General features: G+C 34.6%; 2 protein-coding genes across 3 annotated transcripts in view; both read left to right on the top strand.

The window, feature by feature from the left end:
- LOC129222657 (uncharacterized) overlaps positions 1 to 20,907 on the top strand; it is a 111,106-nt gene that overhangs the window by 28,264 nt on the left and 61,935 nt on the right. For both annotated transcript variants that reach the window (XM_054857186.1, XM_054857187.1), the window contains exon 2: positions 20,187 to 20,316. In XM_054857186.1, coding sequence (XP_054713161.1) covers positions 20,187 to 20,316 — 130 coding nt within the window. The remainder of the gene's footprint in view (positions 1 to 20,186; positions 20,317 to 20,907) is intronic.
- Positions 1 to 20,907, top strand: part of LOC129222660 (uncharacterized) — a 516,294-nt gene that overhangs the window by 477,175 nt on the left and 18,212 nt on the right. The gene's annotated exons all lie outside the window — the stretch shown is intronic.

Genomic DNA, 20,907 nt, shown 5'->3' with positions numbered 1-20,907 from the left:
AAGTTCTGAGATTCTCTGTAGATGTTGATTGCATGTAAAAAAAAATACATAGCTACTCCATATTAGGAGGTACCGTCATTGGGTGACTTTACCCTATTTAAGATAGATTTAAAGACTTTTACATGCATTAATGCATTTTTACATCAGTTTTTTTTTTTTGCTTTTTACATGCAATAGAAAAAATAGACAATAAATTTTAGTGCAATGAAACATCCAACCGAAATTTTAATGTTACCTCTTAGGCAACTGAGAGGTACTCCTTTATAAATTTAAGAACATTTACCAAACTTACAAAGCATTTTGTCTAATAAAAGCGATTGATCACCAGTAATTTTTGCTAAAACCAGAGTTGCAAACTGCTCCGCATTTTGCGGAGTTGCTCCTCAAAAATTGCGAAACTCCGCAGCTCCGCAAAGAAGTTATTTTGCTCCGTATTTCCCGTTTGGTATTAATTCTGACCTGGCTTACCAAAGATTCTAATAAAATAAAATTTATTTTTAGTATATTTTGCTGGTTTATTATAACAGGCATGTAAATATGGGAAATTAAAGATGCTTATACGCAAAGTATGACTTGGTGTTTAAAGCTGTTTTATTAATTTAATAATAATTATTTTTATTCTAGTACTTAAAATGATTATCAAAGCTCAAAAACAATTTCAGATAAGAGGTTTATTTTTATACAAAATACCGAGCTGCTCCGCAAAGTTTTGAAATGCTCCTCAAAATCACCACAGATGCTCCTCAAATAGTTTCTCCATAGTTGGAAACCCTGCTAAAAGTGATTTTTTTTCTTCTGAAAATATTTTCACGGTTTCCTTTAAAAGAAGACCTAAAGAAAAGAGCTAAAACGTTTAACTCCTAAATTTTAAGATTCTGATTTTTTTAGATTCTAAATTCTTACAGATAAAAATTTTGGAAAAAAAATAGAACTGACTTCAAAATTGCTCTAAAAAGTGAAAAATAATTTTATTCTTTAAACACCATCGATAATACTTTTAAACATAATTTTTGAAGTTGGCGCAAAAACAAAAAGTAAAATCCAGTGTAACGATGCTTCGTTCATTTTTTTTTTCTCAGAAAATCATCCAAAGTTAGGAACGAAACATTTATATCGTTTCTCAAATATGCTGTTATCAATGCATAATGCATGTGGTAGTGAAGAAACTAGGCCTGATTAAATTTATGGTTGTAGTTGAGTTATGGCTGTGAATGATGTTATTTATCGTTTTTGCGCCAACTTCAAAAATTATGTTTAAAAGTATTATCGATGGCGTTTAAAGAATAAAATTATTTTTCTCTTTTTAGAGCAATTTTGAAGTCGGTTCTATTTTGTTTCCAAAATTTTTTTTTTGAGCAATCACGATTGCTTATTGTTCTCATTTGACCGTTTTTGGTGTCCGTGCCTTTTTTAACTTGGACCAGAAGCCTATGCAGCACCATCGCCCAGCGTCCTCTGCTGGCGGCGCGGCGCGGCTGCTCCGGTTTTGAGCTACCCGCTTCTCCTGGTCGGAAGCGTCCACACACACGCACGTTCACACACATACACACACACGACTTCACACACATACCCTCTCACACGCCTACGTGCATACTCACAGGTCTACGCACACACACAACTATGCACACGTAACCACCCAGGAGGAGAGGCAGGCTTGGGGGGGGGGGGGGGGGACAGGAGCCGTTTCTAGAAACAATAACTCCAATGAGTAGGGTCCTGTCTCAGTTCGTGATTGCGAAAAACGTAATTTGAATTCAAAATTTCAGAATTCAAATTAATTTTCTTTCTTTTTATTTCATTTTTTTTAAGTTTAATGTAGGTATTTCAGTAAAAGTAAGAAGTTACCTAGTAAGAAGTTCGGCTCTATATCACTGTATTGCTTCAGAGAAGCCGTTATTCAAAATTATCATTACAATTACTATTAGGTTACTGTTATATGGCATCAAACTTTTATAACAATGGATTTCATATCGTTTTAATCATTTAATAGGGAAATTGCATAAAATTTACTGTTTTTTGTCCATAACTTTTTTCCTAAAGAACAAATATGGTCAAACAAAGTAATGGAACCTAAGTTGAGCCATCCTCTATCCATTAAAAAAAGAATCATCAAAATCGGTTCATTAGGTGAGACGCAGTGAGTGGACAAAAAAAAAAAAAAAACATACCTACGGTATGAACTGATAACCGCTTCCTTTTTGAAGTCGGTTAAAAATGATCATACTATAAACTTTTTTTTTTTTTCAAAATGAACTTGCCTTACTTTCAAAATAAACGCTCATTCAAATTCATTGAAAAATCACAGAACCTTAAGATTTTAAGAAACACTGATTTGTCGATGCTTTTTTGATGTGTTGAATAATAGATACAAAACTTTGAATTCGGTCCGATTTACATAAAAAAGATTAATAGATTAGTAGTTTTGTTCACTTTTTTTTACATGACTTGTAAATATATATAGTAATGTACATGCACAAAGAAAATGTAGTGAAATATTTTCTTTTTCTTGAAAAAAAAACTTTGCGGTAAAAGAGAGGAGGAGAGAACCAGCGGTTGATTCCCCCCCCCCCACCATCATAATTTGAGATATCCCCTTCAAATCGATTGATCACCAGTGATTTTCGTTGAATTGATTTTTTTTTTCTTAAAACATTTTCATAGTTTCCTTAGAAATTTCCATTTAACAAACTTGCATCATTGAATTTTTGCACATTCCGAGCTTTCATCACCCAAAGCAATAGACAAAAAACGCAGGTTCAAGAATTTAATCGTTTTCAACCCGAAATTCTATGGAAAGACAAAAAAAAAACTGCAATTAATAATGACCTGACAAAAACCTCGGCAGATTTGACAGTGTTCTAAGCTGTTTCAAGGTTTCCACAAACTCAGAAGATTCAGTTAATTCGCCATTAAGCTCATCCATGGCGGAAAACAACGATTTGATTCGCGGAATTGGTTGTGACGCAATATTTTACCTGCTACCTGTTGCATTCACTGAAACGTGCGCGATCATTTGAAAAAAATGAAACGTCTGTGACGTAAAATCGGCATTCCCACAACCACCAGCGTTCTTTTTCGACAACAAGTTCTTGCTTTTTTTTTTTTTTTTTTTTTTGTTCTTTACCACTGTGTGAGCGGGGAATAAAAATAACGCTATGCAATCGAATATGCATTTTTTATTTTCGCGCCAGTTTTGATTTCTCATGTGTTTTATTCATATCGTCACATTTCGGTAAAGATGAATGGCAGCGACGAATAAAACTTTTTTTTTCGATATTACTTTGTTTTTACTTTCACTTTGAATAGAAATAGTAGCTTTTTTAAGGTTTTTAGGCTACAAGGTTGTGTTATTTTCACTTTTGGTTTGAGTCGTTTTTAAAAGTTCTCATTAAATGATAACATGTAAAGGGACCTGCTCTCCCACAGTGATACGTGAAAGTAATAGCAAAGATTAAAAAATAATAATAATAAAAAGAAACCCCTTTTCCTATAGCCGTCTTTGACCCCCCCCACCCCATTCCCGTTTGTTTTTCCTCTGTTTCTTTTGCACTGTGTTTTTTTTTTTTTTTTTTGTATGCGTACCCTATTTGCGAGGAAGTGAAATCATATTCTATTCAGTAAAAAAAAAAAAAAAAGCTATATACCTTCATAGTAAATGTTATTTTACTTTATTTGCGGTGTTTTAGCGCAATATGTGAAATATTTTTTGCCGCCAGATCGCCTCCTACAGCTAATAATGTTTTCTCTACGTTTTAAAATTATTTTCGTTGATGGGGAGAAAAAAAAAAACTTTCGAAGACACAGAATTCGAAATTTACATTGTGTAGTTAAGTAGTTTAAGTCATGTCACGCTTCTTGTTGTCCGCTCCTTCCGCCCACGTCTCAAACTGCCCGAATTTCACCCCCCCCCCCCCCAAGGCCCAGAGTGCGGCATCATTTGTGGCCGAACCCTAAATATTCACAAACTTAATTACATAACGGAACGTACAACTTGTTCTTACGATAGGGACCGTTGTTTCTATTTTTAAATATCTTGCTGATGCAGATTAATCTACACCAAAGACAGTTTGGCTCAGCCAAAGCTCTACACTAAGAATTCTGAACATTCGCTACTGGCTACCAGAGTCACAAAAAAATGGTAACCTTTTTTAACTTTAGGCGGGTACATTTCGGACAGGCCATATTGTACCTATTTGAAATGATTTTGTAAGGCACGAAGATGACTTTTTTTTCTTCTTCTTCACTTGTATATGACTGGCGTACTTCAAGCCAACACTGTTTTCGCGCAAGCAAAAGAATGAAAACTACTTTCTTAGTTATTTAAAAAATATTTTAAGTATCATATTTCTTCAATTATGTGTAATAACTTATAGATATACAGTCGAGTTCCGACTTACGCGAGGGATGCGTTCCAAGACACCTCGCGAAAGTCGGAATTTCGCGTTGTGGAACAAGGTATGTTTAGTAATTTTTTATAAGCATACCCAATTGTTTCAGACGTTTGTAAAAACTCTTCATATTGTTTCAAACCATTTATTAACTATATATTGCAGTATCTTTTACAAAGAACCGACTTTTTCTGTATTTTAGAAAAAGCGTTATTATTTGGCATAAAATTCTGTAATTTAGCACAAAATCAATGATTAATGGGGGAGAGAAACTTAAAATAAAGTAGTATGGTACTTACAGTATGTACACTACAGCATTATTATAGCACTTAACAAGATCGATATAGTAAATATATTTGTAATTTAAAAAATGAAGAAGGTTTATGCAGCGCGATCAGACTTATCAGAATGTATTTTATCAACGTTCACACGTAAAATGAAAAAAAAAAAAAGTTAAGAATCGGCATGGTTATTAGTATAAACTAAAACAAAGCGTTGTTTAGACTAATACAGTAGGTGAACTTCCGCTTTCAGTGATGCTAAAGGGATGAAAGTCCATTCACAAAACCAATATTTAGTGTCAACGAAGCCCATTCTAATGCTCCGCCGCTCTTTTCCGAAAAATTACATGTTGCAGGCGAGTAATTTGTGTCAGCATTAAAAAATTCATTACTCATGAAAAATTCGCGTTATAGCCATTTCGCGTAAGTCGGATAGCGTTGTAGCGGGATCCGACTGTATAACATTACTATCACATTTAGACTGTCCATATGTGCCTCACAAAGCAATGTCTGAATGTGTCTTACAGCTAGATGTTTATAATTTTGTCAAAACTAGCCAAGTAGATTTTTTTTTTTTGACAAATTTGATTCATAAATCATTATATTCCATAAATAAGCTATTAGTTATTCACTTTTAAAAATTGATTTTCATCATGTAATATGAAGGTGATTTAATTAGCATTCAAACAAACCCAGCACACATTACTTTAAAACGTCAAAACTGTTTGATTGACATAACTCGGCAAATTTTATTAACAATCTTTTCAAAATTTCTTAAAAACTGGATCACAGTGGATTTAATTATTTTTCTAATATATATATATATATATATATATATATATATATATTTAATCTTTAAGTTTGGGAAAATGGAGTTGTCTATATGTGCCCACTTCCCTCGCCCCTCTGCGTTGCTCAATAAAAAATATTGACTTCGTGAATTAAAAACAATGAGGACAATTAACTTTTGTAGCATGTTCCGACAAAGGGTGTAACAGGAATATACAAGAGGTTAACACGAATTAAGGACAACGTAGAAGGACATAAAACCGTTGATGCAGTACAACTAGATTATCAACGCTTGGCCGCTTCTACTTTTAAGAAGGGATTAATTGTCTTGTTTAGCAAGGTCACTGTGGTAATTTCTTGTACTAAACGGTAATTGACGTCGGAATAATTTTAGTTTTAATTCATAGTGTCAGTGTTTACTTGCATGATACTTGCATGCTATGCAGAGCCCCAGTAATAGAATTTGTTTCAACAGTCTGCGACGCAGATTAGAAAAAAAAAAGAAAATGCGTCATAAAGACACACGATAGAAGTGAAACGTTTGACTTTTCTTCTTTTTACATTCTAAACAATCACTTCACCCGCACGTTTTCTCTCACACTACGCTCTTGTTCTTTTTGCCCCTGGCTTAGGCATATTCACAACAAAATTGTATATTTTAATGAAGATAGCTGAAATTAAAAAAAAAAAAAAAAAACACCCGACTTAGTCGCAAATGTAGAATCAAGAAGGGAAATTGAAAATCCTTTTAAAAGCCCTGTACTATTAAAAATCAATTACAAGTATTTTATTTGTTAACAAATAGGAAACTGGCAACAGATAAAATTTTAAATCATTTCTTTTAATTTCCTTGTCTGCCAACAATGAATTCAATCACCAATCGCATAAATAAAGGCTTAGCCGTATTTAAAAAAACGTTATAATTCGAATTCTGTGTAACATGGAAGTTCCAAACACATTCTATCAGACACAGAAAAAAACTCTTTATTTTGGTACTAAATTTTAAAACTGTTTTCACTGCAAAAATCGCAAAAAAAAGTTTAAAGGTTTTTTGACGCAACCTAGCTAAAAACACTCTCTATCAATTCTTCTTTCGAATAAAATTTTTTTTTTTCAAAATCGGTCAATCCGTTTTAGGCGCTAGAGTGCCACACACAGATACTTGTAACTTCCTGCCTTTGTGTATGGGGTGTTAAAAATATTCCGCAGATAAACCAACATTAGATTAACTAAATCCGCACTGAGAAAGGCGTTAAAATAAGATGCTAATTCAAGTACATGATACCTGTGGATACCCTGAAAATACGGTACTAATCGTCGTTGATTATAATTTAAATTTCAATATTTTCTACTTTTTTTAAAATTAATTTTAGCTTCGTTCTCTTTCCCAGCTAAGAAATAGTCTGCTGACTTTCGCAAGAATCTGCGACGCACATATTCGGAACTCCAGCGCTCGAATACGCTACCTTGCGGTGATTTATAAAACTGCGTCTGCACCTAAAACATTGCCACGTTGCGCATCACGTGTGTCTGTTGACGTAAACACAGGCAGTTTGTTCTGAGTATTTATTAACGCAATCGATGTGTCTTAGTTTGCTTTCAGCTACAGAAATTAATTCGTCCCCTAAGAGTATTCTCGAGCTTCTCAAAATAATGTTAGTTTTTCTTATTTCTTTCAAAAAAGTATTTAATGGTGGAAGCGTAAACAAGAAAAGTCTGGATTAACAAAATTGGATAACGTAATACCAGGTAAAATTTTTTATTGTTTTGTATGAATTTGTAAGAATATGAGTTTTTTTTAATCTTAAATTAATTTAACTAATCATATTTTACAGCAGCATTTAGTTGGAATGGACAGTATGCAAAATATTTTCTTGAATTTATTATCGTAGAACAAAATGAAAAATGTTTAACCGAGAAAGAATTTACTTTATTCCTTTTATTCTCAGCTGAAAGGTTTCGCCAAATTTGTTTAGGGTTATAGTAGTTTTAGTATTGTGCAAGCAAAGTAGCCTTGGCGAGTTTTCGCATTTTTAGTTAAACCATTTTTAATTTTTATCATGAGTAGAATAAAATGATAGTAAGATTACAGAATTCGATAAGCAAAAAGAAATAATGGTCAATCAACTGAAAAGAAAACTACCACCATATATAAACTGTGAGTACACATTTTATTTATTTTGTTCTGAGTGAATTTGAATCAGTTTTTCAATTCGATGGAAAAAAAACGAACTTAACAACATTGACTGGACACTTTTCCTTAACCTAATTCCAGATAAATGATTTAAATAACCTTTGTTACTACAGTATCCTACTGAAATAGACAGTATGCAAATAAATTTTCTTGAAAATATTTATCGCAGAACAGATTGAAAAATCCAGAAAGAACGTTAAGAATTTGAACAATAAAAAATAAAAGTTCGCCAAAAATCTGTTTATAGGCTTATGGTTTTAAAATTATGTGAAAGAATAATGTATCTTGACAAGATTTCGCATATCAGGTAAATCATTTCCATGACGAATGAATTAAATGCATGATTTCTTTGGATATCCAATCATATAGTCATAGAAATAAATTATCTAGTGTTAAACGTTACTCTTGACAGTCTGCCACGTATGTGCACTATGTGACAAAAATGTCAACAAATGCTGGAAATGTCACGAAACTGAACTTAATATGTACTAATGTATAGAAAAAACGGTACAAAATGAAAATGCCGTTCGAAGCGAACCAAAAATTTATGAATTCCGAATTCAACATCGTGAAAATGGCTGCTTCAGAACAACTTACTGTGTGTTCTGCATTAATTGTTTACTTTCGTAATACTTTTTGGTTTCTAATCTCTTTCTATATGGGTCAGAATAACCAAAAGACTTTGAAAAATCTTTTCAAATGAATAAAGCGAAAAAATCATACATACGAACAAAAATCACAACACTTTTAGCATTTTCTTCGTTACCACATGCGTTTGTTTTAGTTTTCAATTCCGCCATTAGACAGTGACTGCAGTGCCCCCTATAGTTCGTTGGAGTTGCGAATTCTGCTCGTGCTGTTTCTGCTACCGGGAAGCGGGAATAGAGCATATTTTGATTATTTCTGGAAAGAATGACCGAATTTTAAAAATCTATACTTTCAAAACTCTGACACACCTTAAAATAATCAATAACGATTCTAAAGAAAAATATGCCAAGTTTTTTCTCCCCGTTATAAATGTTCAATGTGTAAGCTTTTTATCACGCAGCTAGAATAAAGCATCTTATTTGTAATACTTTTCGTTCCATACGTTTTGTAGTATCACATTTTCAATGATTCATAATGCTGCATAAATGTGTCTGGCAATGGTTCGTAATGCTGCATAAATGCATTTTAGACTTCTTTCAGAGTTTTTGGTATCATTGAAATCAAGTCTTAAACGAAACCCATGTGCACATTGATGGGGTTCGCGATGAGAACGGCGACGAACCACCTTTTTATTTTAACTCTGGCCTCCCATCTCTTTCAAATCAACACTTTTTCTAGTTGCAATAAATATTATTCTAGAATCTGCATGCGTCCCCCCTTCTACTTTTTTAAACAACTACACAGCTGTGTAACCCCCTACGGAGTCCCCAAAGTTGCTCTACTCATTTTAGAAAACTTTCGAATGTATGGCGATATTTTGCGATCTTAAGCTTCATTTGGGAATAGTTTTGGTTTGACAAAAATGGTAGACTTGAATAATGCGTATAAGTACAAAAACATTCTTTTTATAAGGAATGTTATCCTAATAAATGCGATAAGCCTTACAATGAAAAATAGAAATGAATGTAAAGATACAAGGTAATACAAATTCATACAATTAAACGTTCAGTTTTCTTTACCATGTTTTGCTACCAGCTCTATGAGAAACTGAGAACAATGGCCAGATATATTCCGTAATATCTGATGATATCTCCTTACTTACGTAGCTTTCTGATACGTCTGGAGGAAATGAGAATTAAACAAATTATTATGGAAAGTTCTTCATCAAACATCATATGCTCTTCAAAAGTTGTGTTGGTAAACAATAATAATTGAAAAAAATTAAAATTCTTCTTTCCAAACTCAACATAAGTCTTCCAACCAAATGAAAACTAGTTTTCTCCCAATAAACGTTTTCCTTTTAACCTTAACTGCGACCTTCTCAGCAAGTGCGACCACCAAACCTGATTCTAGTTTTTGAGATTAATGGCTACAGCCAGCAACTTAAGGACTTATCCTAAACACAATAATCCAAGTCGGTGTCAAAGAGATATGTACAAGCTCTAAAAATACACTTGCTTACATGGATATTAGCAGTTTTTTCTGTTGCGTTATTCTATTCGAATATCGTTAACCTTATTCTGACGCTCAGTGAATTTGTTTCCTATTTCCCTCAGCAAGATCACCATTTTTTTTTCAAGATGGCTTTCTTGGGTACATGACCTACATGAAAAGAACTTGTCACTTTGAGATAGGGGAGGATGGAACAATATCATTTATCGCTTTACAGTTTTAATATATCAGAGCTTCTAGGTTTCATAAACTTCGTTGAATATTTTTGGCATTGATGAATTCTAACTCGGTCTAATCTGAGGCCGTTTGTTTTGTTCTTAAAAATATTTTTCATTATTTAGCGGAAGCAGGATTTTAAATCCCTATTCGTCCTCGTATTATACCTAATCTCGTTGAAGTAAATTCAAAGCAGGACGAAAATCTGCTGTGCAAACCTAGTTAATAATGTATATTCTCTATCTTGGAATTATTTTTTCTTTATTTATGTTCGCACTAGAAGAGTAATCAATGGTATCGTTATATATGGAAACAAAAATGTCTTCAAAGAAATTTTGTCTGTGGTTTCGTCATGTCCAAAGGACCCTCTTTCATCTATAGCCTTGAAATGAGGCACAAAAGTACCTCGGACTCCAGAGGTTTGCCCCTCGGAGAGCTTGTTTTTTTTTTTTTTTTTTGAATTAGCTTTTAAAATTAAGTAATAATGCGTTTAATTTTAAGCTAAAATTGCATATAAATTGCCTTATGAAGAGGTGAAAGAATCCCGTACCCCTTAACATTATATGTCATTCAATGACGGACGCAGGAATTTCACGTGGGGAGGGGGTCCAGTGTCGAAAGTTCAATTCTCTTATCATTCCCCGATACGCCGTCAAACATATTCACTTGATTTTGTCAATTCTCGAAAACAAAAAGAAGTAAATAAATTATTGACTACATAATTAGCTTTAATTAGTGAGAAAATGTTAATAGCAAATACTTAAATAAATTACCAGAAAGTACAAGAATTAATGCATACATTTTTCCTTTTTGAATTACTAGTAGTAAAACCTGTGAAGTTGACCACCCTTGTAAGTTGACCACCTGTCTAAGTTGACCGCTTTTTTGAGACACGGTATCACGGCCTTATCATCTAAATCAACCTTTGTAAGTTGACCACCTGTTTAAGTTGACCACTAAAGTAGTGCACCGCAGGTGGTCAACATACACAGGTTTCACTCTATTGTCCGATTACACTGCGCGACAGAAAACAACTTACAAAGTGTTTTTACTTAATTCTTTTTGATTCTTATGTAAAATATCCTCTGAATCCATAATGACCACCGTTTTCCGTCATGACCCTTTGAAGACAGCTACTCCATAATTTTTTTCAGTTCCGACTATTTTATAGTTATTACTTTTATTTGGAGGGGAAGGGAGCATCATATTAACATTTAAGATTCTTCTAGGGGATTAAAGAAGTAAAATTTTCAAAAGCTTGAACAATTGTAGCAAAAAGAGACACGATGGTATTCTCTCCTGAAATATTAGGAAAAAGATCGTTTTTTGATTATTTAAAAAATAATCAAAAAACGGGCTGTGAAACTGTCAAAAAACGAAAACAATTGGGAAGTGGAAGAGCTGTCTCCAAAAAGTGGTTAGTTGCGGGGAAAACGGGTCGTTTTGATTCAGGGAGTCACTTTGCATTAGAATAATCAAGAATGGTGTCAGAAGCAATTTATAAGTTTTTTTTTTTTTTTTTTGGCCGTGCAGTGTTGTTTACACATGAATATAATTTGGATTGAGTTGGTTTTGAAGTAAATCGGCCATATTTTATTTTTATGTCTTTATTATCCATTCAAATCCTAGCTAAGTTTCTGTGGTTTCTCAATTTTATGCCAGGTACTAGCTAGGTTCTACAATTGAAAAGTTTATTTCAAAAACTAGTCAAGCGACACACTCTAAAATTTTGAAAAAGCATTTTTACTTTCGTATTAAAATTTTTATATAAGGATTGCAATACTTTAAACTAAAAAAGATACATACTTGGACATTTCTTTCAATGAACAATGTTGTAATCATCATTTATTAATCCAACATGGTGATTGGATTAATCAATGGTGTCAGAATAGGTAATCACCCATGAAGAATTTGAATGGAAAATAAAGACATAAAAATAATATAAGGCCAATTTACTTCTAAACCAACTCAATCCAAATTATACTCACGTGTAAACAACACTGCACGGTCAAAAAAAAAAAAAAAAAAAACTTATAAATTGCTTCTGACACCATTCTTGATGGTAATCCTAAAATTTGCAATTTTGTCACTTAATTAGTTTTTTAAATAAAGGATTCAATTAAAAGTGTGCGTTGATTAGTTGTTGTTGTCCTGTGCCAGTTAGGCCGGCAATTTGGGGGATGTGCTGCATCACTTTTCCAACCTTACCTTAATTCGGTGTGAAGTCCGATTTCCACAGTACACACATGCCATAAGGACCCGCTTATAGAGTAGGAAACCATTCACAGTATAACAGCACATTCACACAAAGAAAGGACAAGAGAGAGAAAGTACATCCATGCCCGGGATGGGATTTGAACCTGGGACCTTCCCAGCGCAGTCAGACTTCTCTGACCACTAGACAAGGCGGCGTTGATTAAGTTAGTCTATTGCAATTAAGATGTTGACGTTACCTGTACGTTTTTACACGGACGATATGGTAAAAACGAGGATTGAGCTGGTTTTGAAATAAAACGGATTTTTGGCATTGGTTTTCGACCTGATCATGAGGGATTCGTTCCAATAAGAAGAGATAAAATGGACTCAGTGAAAATTTTCATTCATGAAACCAAGACCCCAAGTCACGAGATAGATTTTAAAGCAAAGCATTGGAAGAAATCAGGTTTCTTTCGCTTGTTTCAGGCAAAGCGTGCTAACTATTCGTAATTGTTGAGTCACGTGACTTGGGGCCTTTAGGTCAGCTTTTGCTAAGCTAATGATTGGACTTGCTCCTTCCATTTTATTTCCTGCTCTAAGATTCGTTCCTAATCGCTTTGTGGTGTGGTAGTATCCACATAAAAACTATTAAATTTCAAAAAAATAATAATTAATTTGAATTTTGACCTCTTGAATTCAAATTGTGTTTTTCGCAATCATGAGTGTGTGTGTATGTAGGCGTGTGTGTGGGTGGGTGTATATGTGTTTGTGTGTAGGGGGTATGTGTATGTGTGCAGGCATGTGTGTTTGTGTCTGTGTGCAGGTATGAATGCGTGGGTAGTTGTGTGTATGAGTGTTTGTGTGTGTGGGGGGGGGTAATGTGTATGTGGTGTGTAGGCATATGTGTTTGTGTCTTTGTCAGGCATGAGTGTGTGAGTAGCTGTGTGTGTATGTGTAGGTGTCTGTATGTATACGTGTATGTGTATGTGTGTGTGTGCGTATGTAGGTGCGTGTGTGTGTAGGATATTGACGTAACCTGGAGACGGTTTTCGCTAGAGGAGTAGCATCGTGAAGCTTCCGGTCGACGGTGGAGCTGCAGAGGGTGCTGGCGGGAAAATAATATCATAGGACGTCAAAACAGTCAAATGAAAGCAACAAGCAATCGTGATTGCTCAAAAAAAAAATCCAAAATTCATTAATCTGATTTTGAGACTAAACGTCTCAATTATCCCCAGGAAGAAAAAAGAACGTAGCTGACCTATCTTCGTGAGAATGAATATTCTACCCGTACTACGCACACACACAAAACATCGTCCACTCGGACGGGATTGCACGAATTGTTATAATTTCTCATTAGAAACCTCGGCGAGCGTGCTGTTGCGTGCTTTGTTTCAGGAAGAGCGTATTCCGCCGTTCTACTTTTTTCCATCGATCAAACGATGGCCCAAAACGAAATGGTAAGGGCGTTTTATGTTTCTGAAGAGAACACGACTTTGTGAAGAAAAATGGCGGTTTGTTCAAAATGAGTGGTCGAATCGATGAGTCATTCAGGAAAAGTTTCGGACACAATGTATCTATTTTAAACTGTCCAACTCATATTGTATTGCTTTTATTATATTTGTTGGTGTAGAGAGGAAAAAGCACTCTCAACCTACTGTATAGTATAGCTGTCCAAAATTAAGAAATAATAATTATTAAGACTTTTTTGAAACATGGTTTTTAATTAAAACAAATTGAATCAGATTCTAAAAATGAGTTTAATTATTCTTTACACAAAGAATGGGTGAATATCAAGTGGATACAAAAAATTTGTGAACAAAAATTTTTTTATTTGACACTTTAATAACCATTCTACTATATATGTTTTACCAAGTGGAATACTCATGGAGCATGGCAGAATCAGTTAATCCTACAACTTACTGGACAATTGTTTTGAAACAAAGATTTTAGAAATAAATCTTTGCAGAAAAGCTAAACTCGGGTTGGGCACAGCGTTTCATCCCTTCAGATGAAAGGAGATAAAAGGATTCCCGTCGATAAAAGGAGTACCAAGCGTGCTTGGGAACTAAACCCGGGGGGTTCCGCGTTCGGTTGACCACCTAACCGAAACATCTGCCTTGCTCCTAAAAGCCCTTGGTCTCGTAAGCATAGAAGTGCGCCTTAGGCTTTGCCCCCATGGGCTGTTGCGCCATTGAGTTTAGTTGAGAAAAGCTAATTACACACTAGATTAATAACATTATTTATTTATTTGCAGATTTTAAGATAAGTGCCAGTTCGGTTGCACTTTTTATCTCTGATTGACTTTTTAAATTTGCTGTGTACAAAACCAAATATCAAAATCCAGAGATGCATTATGACAGCATTTAGCCCAGAGCAGACCATTTCTTTGGAAGCTGTCGCGTCTCTCCCCCTTTTATGTTGACAATAAAAAAAAAAGAAAATATCACATAATTAAATTAAGAAAATGTTATGCACACATTGCACATTAGCCAGATATAGGCTATTATACTATGAAGTAGTAAAGTAATGCAGTGTTTTCCTAATGTCAGGAAAACAAATTTCTCCTTTTTCTTACTCTTGCTTTTAACGTTGACCAAGAAAAGCAATCTCGCTGTAATAGATGCGGCAAATAATATGTCAATTTTCCCAACTGTATACACTATCAGCGAAACAAGTTATAATATTTTTCTTTTTTCAAAAAATAAAGGTGCCCCTTTCTGACAGGGAGCCCTAGGCACTTGCCCCTGTAATCTGGCCCTGTTAAATGCAATCTGTCAAACTGTGTAGATGAGAGGTGGGGAGTGTGAATAAATGCTAGAGACAAAGTCAAGAATAAAGCAGAAAGATTATTCAAAGAAAAAGGCAGAGTTGGGGACATTTTGATAAGGTTTAGAGGCTCTAGAATTTAAGTTGATAAATGTGTTAAATCAAAGATTGAAAAAGAAAAAAAATTGACTTAAACCATGACTAAAATCTCGAATTTCAACCAATTGATTTGAATCTTGGACACTGCTTATCACATTGTTTCTCAGTGTGCTAAATGTTTATCCTCATATTTATATCTGTACCAATAATAGAACTCGCGCAACAGCATAATAATTTGATAATATTTTCTGTCAAAGTTTGACGTGCAGGGAAATACTTTATTTTGACACTAGTGGTACCCGCACGGCTTTGCCCGTAGTAGAAAACTAAAAGGTCTTTTGGTTCGCCTATATATTTACAAATAGTGTATGGTGAATTTCTCGCCAATTGGCTTGCCCATGTTATGGTTCCACGTTATGATAACTTGGTAATTTACTCGTCCATCTTATGATAATTTTTCTGAGGAAAATGTTCTTAAAATTGGAATAGAAAAAAGAACAAAATCGAATTTTCGAAATATCGCTTCGAGGTGCACACCCCCAAGCTACAAACTTACTTTGTGCCAAATTTCATGAAAATCGGCCGAACGGTCTAGTCGCTATGCGCGTCACAGAGATCCAGACTTCCAGCTTTATTATTAGTAAAGAAGACCAAACTAGATCCGGTAACTTAACTGTTTTACTAGAAAGACTAAATTCTGTACCTCAGAGCCAGAAGGACGTAAGTCCAAAAATTGCGATTTTCTGTTCATTAGTGCATTGTATGTCGAAGCCTATTCCGCATCGAGCCATGTGAACGTAACTCTTTAAAAAAATCATTTTCAATTTTTTAGCAGGGTTAGAAGAACGCGCGTCCCATCCTTTGCATGCGCCGGAAAAAAGTTTTTCCTCTCTACCGTAAAATTATCATAATGTGACTTACGTTCCTTTGGCTCTGAAACACAGAATTTAGGAGTTTGAAGAAACGAAAAAGTGGTTTACTATGAAGGCGATCTGCTGCAGTTGAGGGTTCATTCACTGGAGTTAAGGTTAAAATTTCAACTGTCGAAGTATATGACCAAAACATGCAATTGCTTCGTTCAAATGAAGAGCCACTATATAGATACTAGACGTTAAATCCCGGTTATCACAAATTTGCCATTTCAACTGCGCTTGTGCGCGGACTTAGCTTTTTGGGCTTTCTGTTTTAAGATTTCGTGTTGATTGTTTATATTTAGGCTGAGTTAGAGTCCCAACAAATTAATGAATGCGATTAGAGTATTTTCACAGCGGTTTCGTGATATATCATATGAAACTACGGATATGAGAATAACTGATAATCTTAAGAGAAAAATGACACTTCAATATTTATTAGTTTGGAAATATTTATTTAACATAAATGTAAAACACGTTGTGTACTTCAAAAATGATTGGAATATTAGTACAGAAATCCGTCTTTTGCGGTATTTTACGTTAGGCGTAAACAACTTAGTATTATACATTTTTATTTAGGTTGAGGGTTCGGCTTTGTATTAGAAGTGATGCTGCAATTCTAGTACGCTCTTCTGTGGTACACAATTTCGTCCTGAAAAAGGACAGACAAATCAGACACCGAATCCATTAATAATAGGGACACAAAATTCAATCTTTATCGAGGCCTAAAAACTAAATAAGAGAAAACGTTGTGATTTCTAATTTTTATCTGTTGCTATCTCATGTTTATTACCAAATTTAAAATGTTTGTAATTAATTTTAGCAAGATTTTTGAAATCAGCTAAATCCGCGCGCAAGCGCAGTAGAAATGGCAAATTTGTGATAACCGGGATTTAACGTCGAGTCTATATAGATAGGCCGACGCACCAGCTTAAGTTTAGCCGTTTTGGATCGGATTTTTCATTGTTGCGGAGCTAGGGTTACCACAGCAAAGTTTCGTGTTTCGCCAAATTTGCCTTAAATAATATTTTATTTAATAAAGAATTCACGTGTGCAGCTAATAATCTTACGATTATTAGCTGCGAGTAATAGAGTTTAGTGCGTGTATGGGGTTTGGCAGTGAAAAATCACCAAACCCCATAACTCGCCAGAAAAAGCAAACACGCGCTCCGATCCAAAATAGCTGATCTTAAGCTGATGCGCTCGTATATATAGGGGCCTTATTCAAATGTAGAAGCAATTTCTACCCGTCATACCTTGACAGGCGATTTTCTAACTTTTAAATAACTATCTCAAGTATTTTCACGACTTGATAGTGAAACTAACATCACTGTGACACTTTTCAAAACACGTTCACAATCAAACTGTTGGAGACTGAGTATTTTTAAACTTTTATGTTACGAAACGGCATGAATTTTTCGCGGGAAAAGGTGAACTTCTACATTCTACGGTGATTAGATTAAGCAACCACGAATTACTCGGTTCACCGAATCCGTTGCATAAGTGGCCGCACGTTAAGAGAATATGTAAACATGATTACGACATTCACTTTTACTGTCAAAAAGTCTTTGCTTAGATTGATTGTTTTGCATTTGTAACCACGTTTTCAAATGTATTTTCAGCCTTGTCATCGCATCTTTAGTTTCATCCTTTTCGTTGTGTGTTTTTATGCGGAAAAAAATATGTACCACTGACATTTTTATAAGTCGAAAATAAAATGGTGGACACTTGCTTTTGCTCAGATGCAAGATTGTTGTCTTTATCTATAATAATAATAAAGCTAAAAGTGTGGATCTGTGTTAGGATATCTATCAGGATTTCTGTGACGTGCATAGCGCCTAGACCGTTCGGCCGATTTTCATGAAATTTGGCACAAAATTAGTTTGTAGTTGGGGGTGTGCACCTCGAAGGGATTTTTCGAAAATTTGATTTTGTTTTTTTTCTATTCCAATTTTAAGAACATTTTACAGAGCAAATTATCATAACGTGGACGGGCAAATTACCAAATTGCTATAACGTGAAACCGTAACATGGACGAGCAAACTAACACAGCAAATTGGCGAGAAACTCATCATCCATTATTTGTAAATATACAGGCAAACCAAATGATCTTTTACTTTTTCTACTACGGGCAAAGCCGTGTCTGTATCACTAGTTTTGAATAAATAAGCAGATGCATAAAATACACTACCAGCTCAGTTATGCTCTGCAAACTTTCAATGAAGCATCTTTTTTTAAACTACAATTCTGTACCTCAGAGCGAGACTGACTAAGTCCAAAAGTAGTAATTTTCAGGTTATTACTGCTTTATATATAGAATTTTATTACGCATCGAGTCATCACAACGTAAATATGTAAAAAAAAAACCTTTATAATTATTTACCAGCATAAAAAAGCACAAGCCCCATCCTTTTTATGCGCCACGCGAAAGTGTTTTCGATCTCCTGCAAAGTTGCAATTATTCTGTGACTTACGTTACTCTGGCTCTAAGGTATAGAATTAACAAAATTAAAAAAAAGGAAAAAGATTTTTAATGTCCCGTTATAATGATGCTCGCATAACATGATCGTACGAGCTATTTGATGTTGCTAAAAAATAAAGCATAAAAGTTATATTCTGTTTTCGATTTTTTTAGTAAATGCATATTACTGCGCTTTTCACTCGCTTTTAGATTTTTTTTTTTTAACTTCAATATAAGAATGAAAACAAATATTTTTTTCTCGACAAAGAATGAGAAATCAGGCAACCCATGGAATGGGGTCGTTTCCAAGAGTTTAAAATTATTTTTTTCTGAAAGAGCATGCTTAAAAACATAGGATCTGATCATTTTTTAAATAATTTATTTAAGTTTAATATTTTAAAAAAATTACTTAAATCGTTGCGCTTTCATTGTTTACACTTCTGCCGTGTGACATCACAAATGATGAAATGCCATTCAATGTTGCCATTCACAGAACAAAATATTTAATTCGCATCTTTACTCACGTGTATTGGCAACGATAGGGTTAGCAAGCGTAGAGCTCAATTTTAATTCGCTGCTTGATTATCATAATGTGGAAACGTAGTAGAAAGATGCGCCAAATTGCATCATTTGTGACGTCATAAAGACCACGCCTTGTTCGAAAAATCGGACATTTAAAAAAAGTAATGTAAAAAAAAAAAAAAAACTGTTGGGAAAATGAAAGTATTTTCTGGGTCCATGTAATTTTTTTTTTTTTTTTTTTTTTTGCTCATTCTATCCATTTCAATGACTAAAAGTAGTACCTTTGACTGAAGGAAACCACCCCATTACGAGAAAATAAAAATTGCCAATAAGTAAGGAAAGAAAAATGATTTTTTTCAGGGAGGAGGTGGGGGGGGGAGAATAGAGTAGTAAGCGATCCCTGAATTAAGAGTTGTCTAGGACACATTTAGTGGATCTGAACGATCAAGATTCTTCAGTTGCACTGCACTGCCATTTTTAAAAATAGTGATTCGAATTTTCACTTGTAAATGTGCCTACTTGTAAATGTGCCTAAAACAGTATCATTAAACTAGTTCGATTGAAGAGTTCTATTTTCGATTTTGGAAAAAAAGTACAATTTATTTGTGAACAAGGAGAAAAAATTAATCAGAATTTAACAATATTTTAAGACTAGTGGTACCCGCACGGCTTTGCCCGTAATAGAAAAAATTAAAAGGTCTGTTGGTTCGTCTGTATATTTACAAATAATGTATGGTGAATTTTCTCGCCAATCGGCTTGCACGCATGTAAAGGTTCCACGTTATGATAATTTCGTATCTCGCCAATTGGCTTGTGCCCATGTTACGGTTCCACGTTATGATAATTTCGTAATTTACTCGTCCATCTTACGATAGTTTTGTTCTTAAAATTGGAATAGAAAAAGAACCACATCGAATTTTCGAAAAATCGCTTCGAGGTGCACACCCCTATGCTACAAACTAACTTTGTGCCAAATTTCAAGAAAATCGGCCGAACGGTCTAGGCGCTATGCGCGTCACAGAGATCCAGACATCCAGACATCCTCCGACAAGACAGAGACCCACAAGACAGAGAGACTTTCAGCTTTATTATTAGTAAAGAAAAGACAGAGGATGTCCTTAATTGAGACGAATGTGAACCTAATTTGTGTAAACAAATAATTTATACGTATTCTTAGCTGTCAATTTTTAGTGCATATGTGTTAGTGATTTTCAGTGCAATGACCTGAGCTCTATTTTCATGTTTGTTCTTCTCTTTAACCAGTGTGCCAGGGAAGTTTTGCCCAAAGGAGGTGCTCCAGGGATCGAATGAGACAATGTATGGATGGATTAACTCGCAGTACACAGAGGCGAATCAATGACATGGGTCGAAGTGACATGGTGGCTCAGTGTGCGTAAGTACAATTCAATCGTTTGATGAATCATTTCACAAATCAGTGTTTAAGGCATTTACATAATGGATTTCGCTACTTAAAGTTATCTTACATAAGGGTCCCTGCAGTTTAGTATTGCAGTCGAACTCGTTTATAACGAGTGCAAAGAGACCACAATATTTGCTCGCTATAACCGGGTGCTCGTAAAATACGAGTTTGAGAAAAATATTATAAAAAACATATTATAGTTGCTTTTTTTTTTCTTTTTAATCTTTGTGCAACATCAAAGAAGTCGGTCAATTTGCTTTGAACTGTCCGAATGTCTCTTTCCCGTGTCATTGTTTTTTAAAAATACACATATGAACACATATCGTTGCTGCAGGGCAACAGTAAGACATCTAATTCCAGGAATAACCGTAAGATATCCTACTGTTGCGTTGAGGCGACGATACATTAATTTTTAAACGCTTCTGTTCCCCACAAATAAAAAAAAAAGGCAATTACCTCTTGTTCTCAGGATTTGTGAATCATCACTGAATTTCGGTTGACTTCAGGGGGAGCGGGGGAGGGACTCTTAAAGGGTTTTACCGAGAAAGGATAAATGGAACAAAA

This window comes from Uloborus diversus, chromosome 5, assembly GCF_026930045.1.
Source record: "Uloborus diversus isolate 005 chromosome 5, Udiv.v.3.1, whole genome shotgun sequence".
Classification (NCBI taxonomy): domain Eukaryota; kingdom Metazoa; phylum Arthropoda; class Arachnida; order Araneae; family Uloboridae; genus Uloborus; species Uloborus diversus.
The sequence above is the reverse complement of the archived record's forward strand: the minus strand, read 5'-3'. Positions and strand labels throughout refer to the sequence as shown.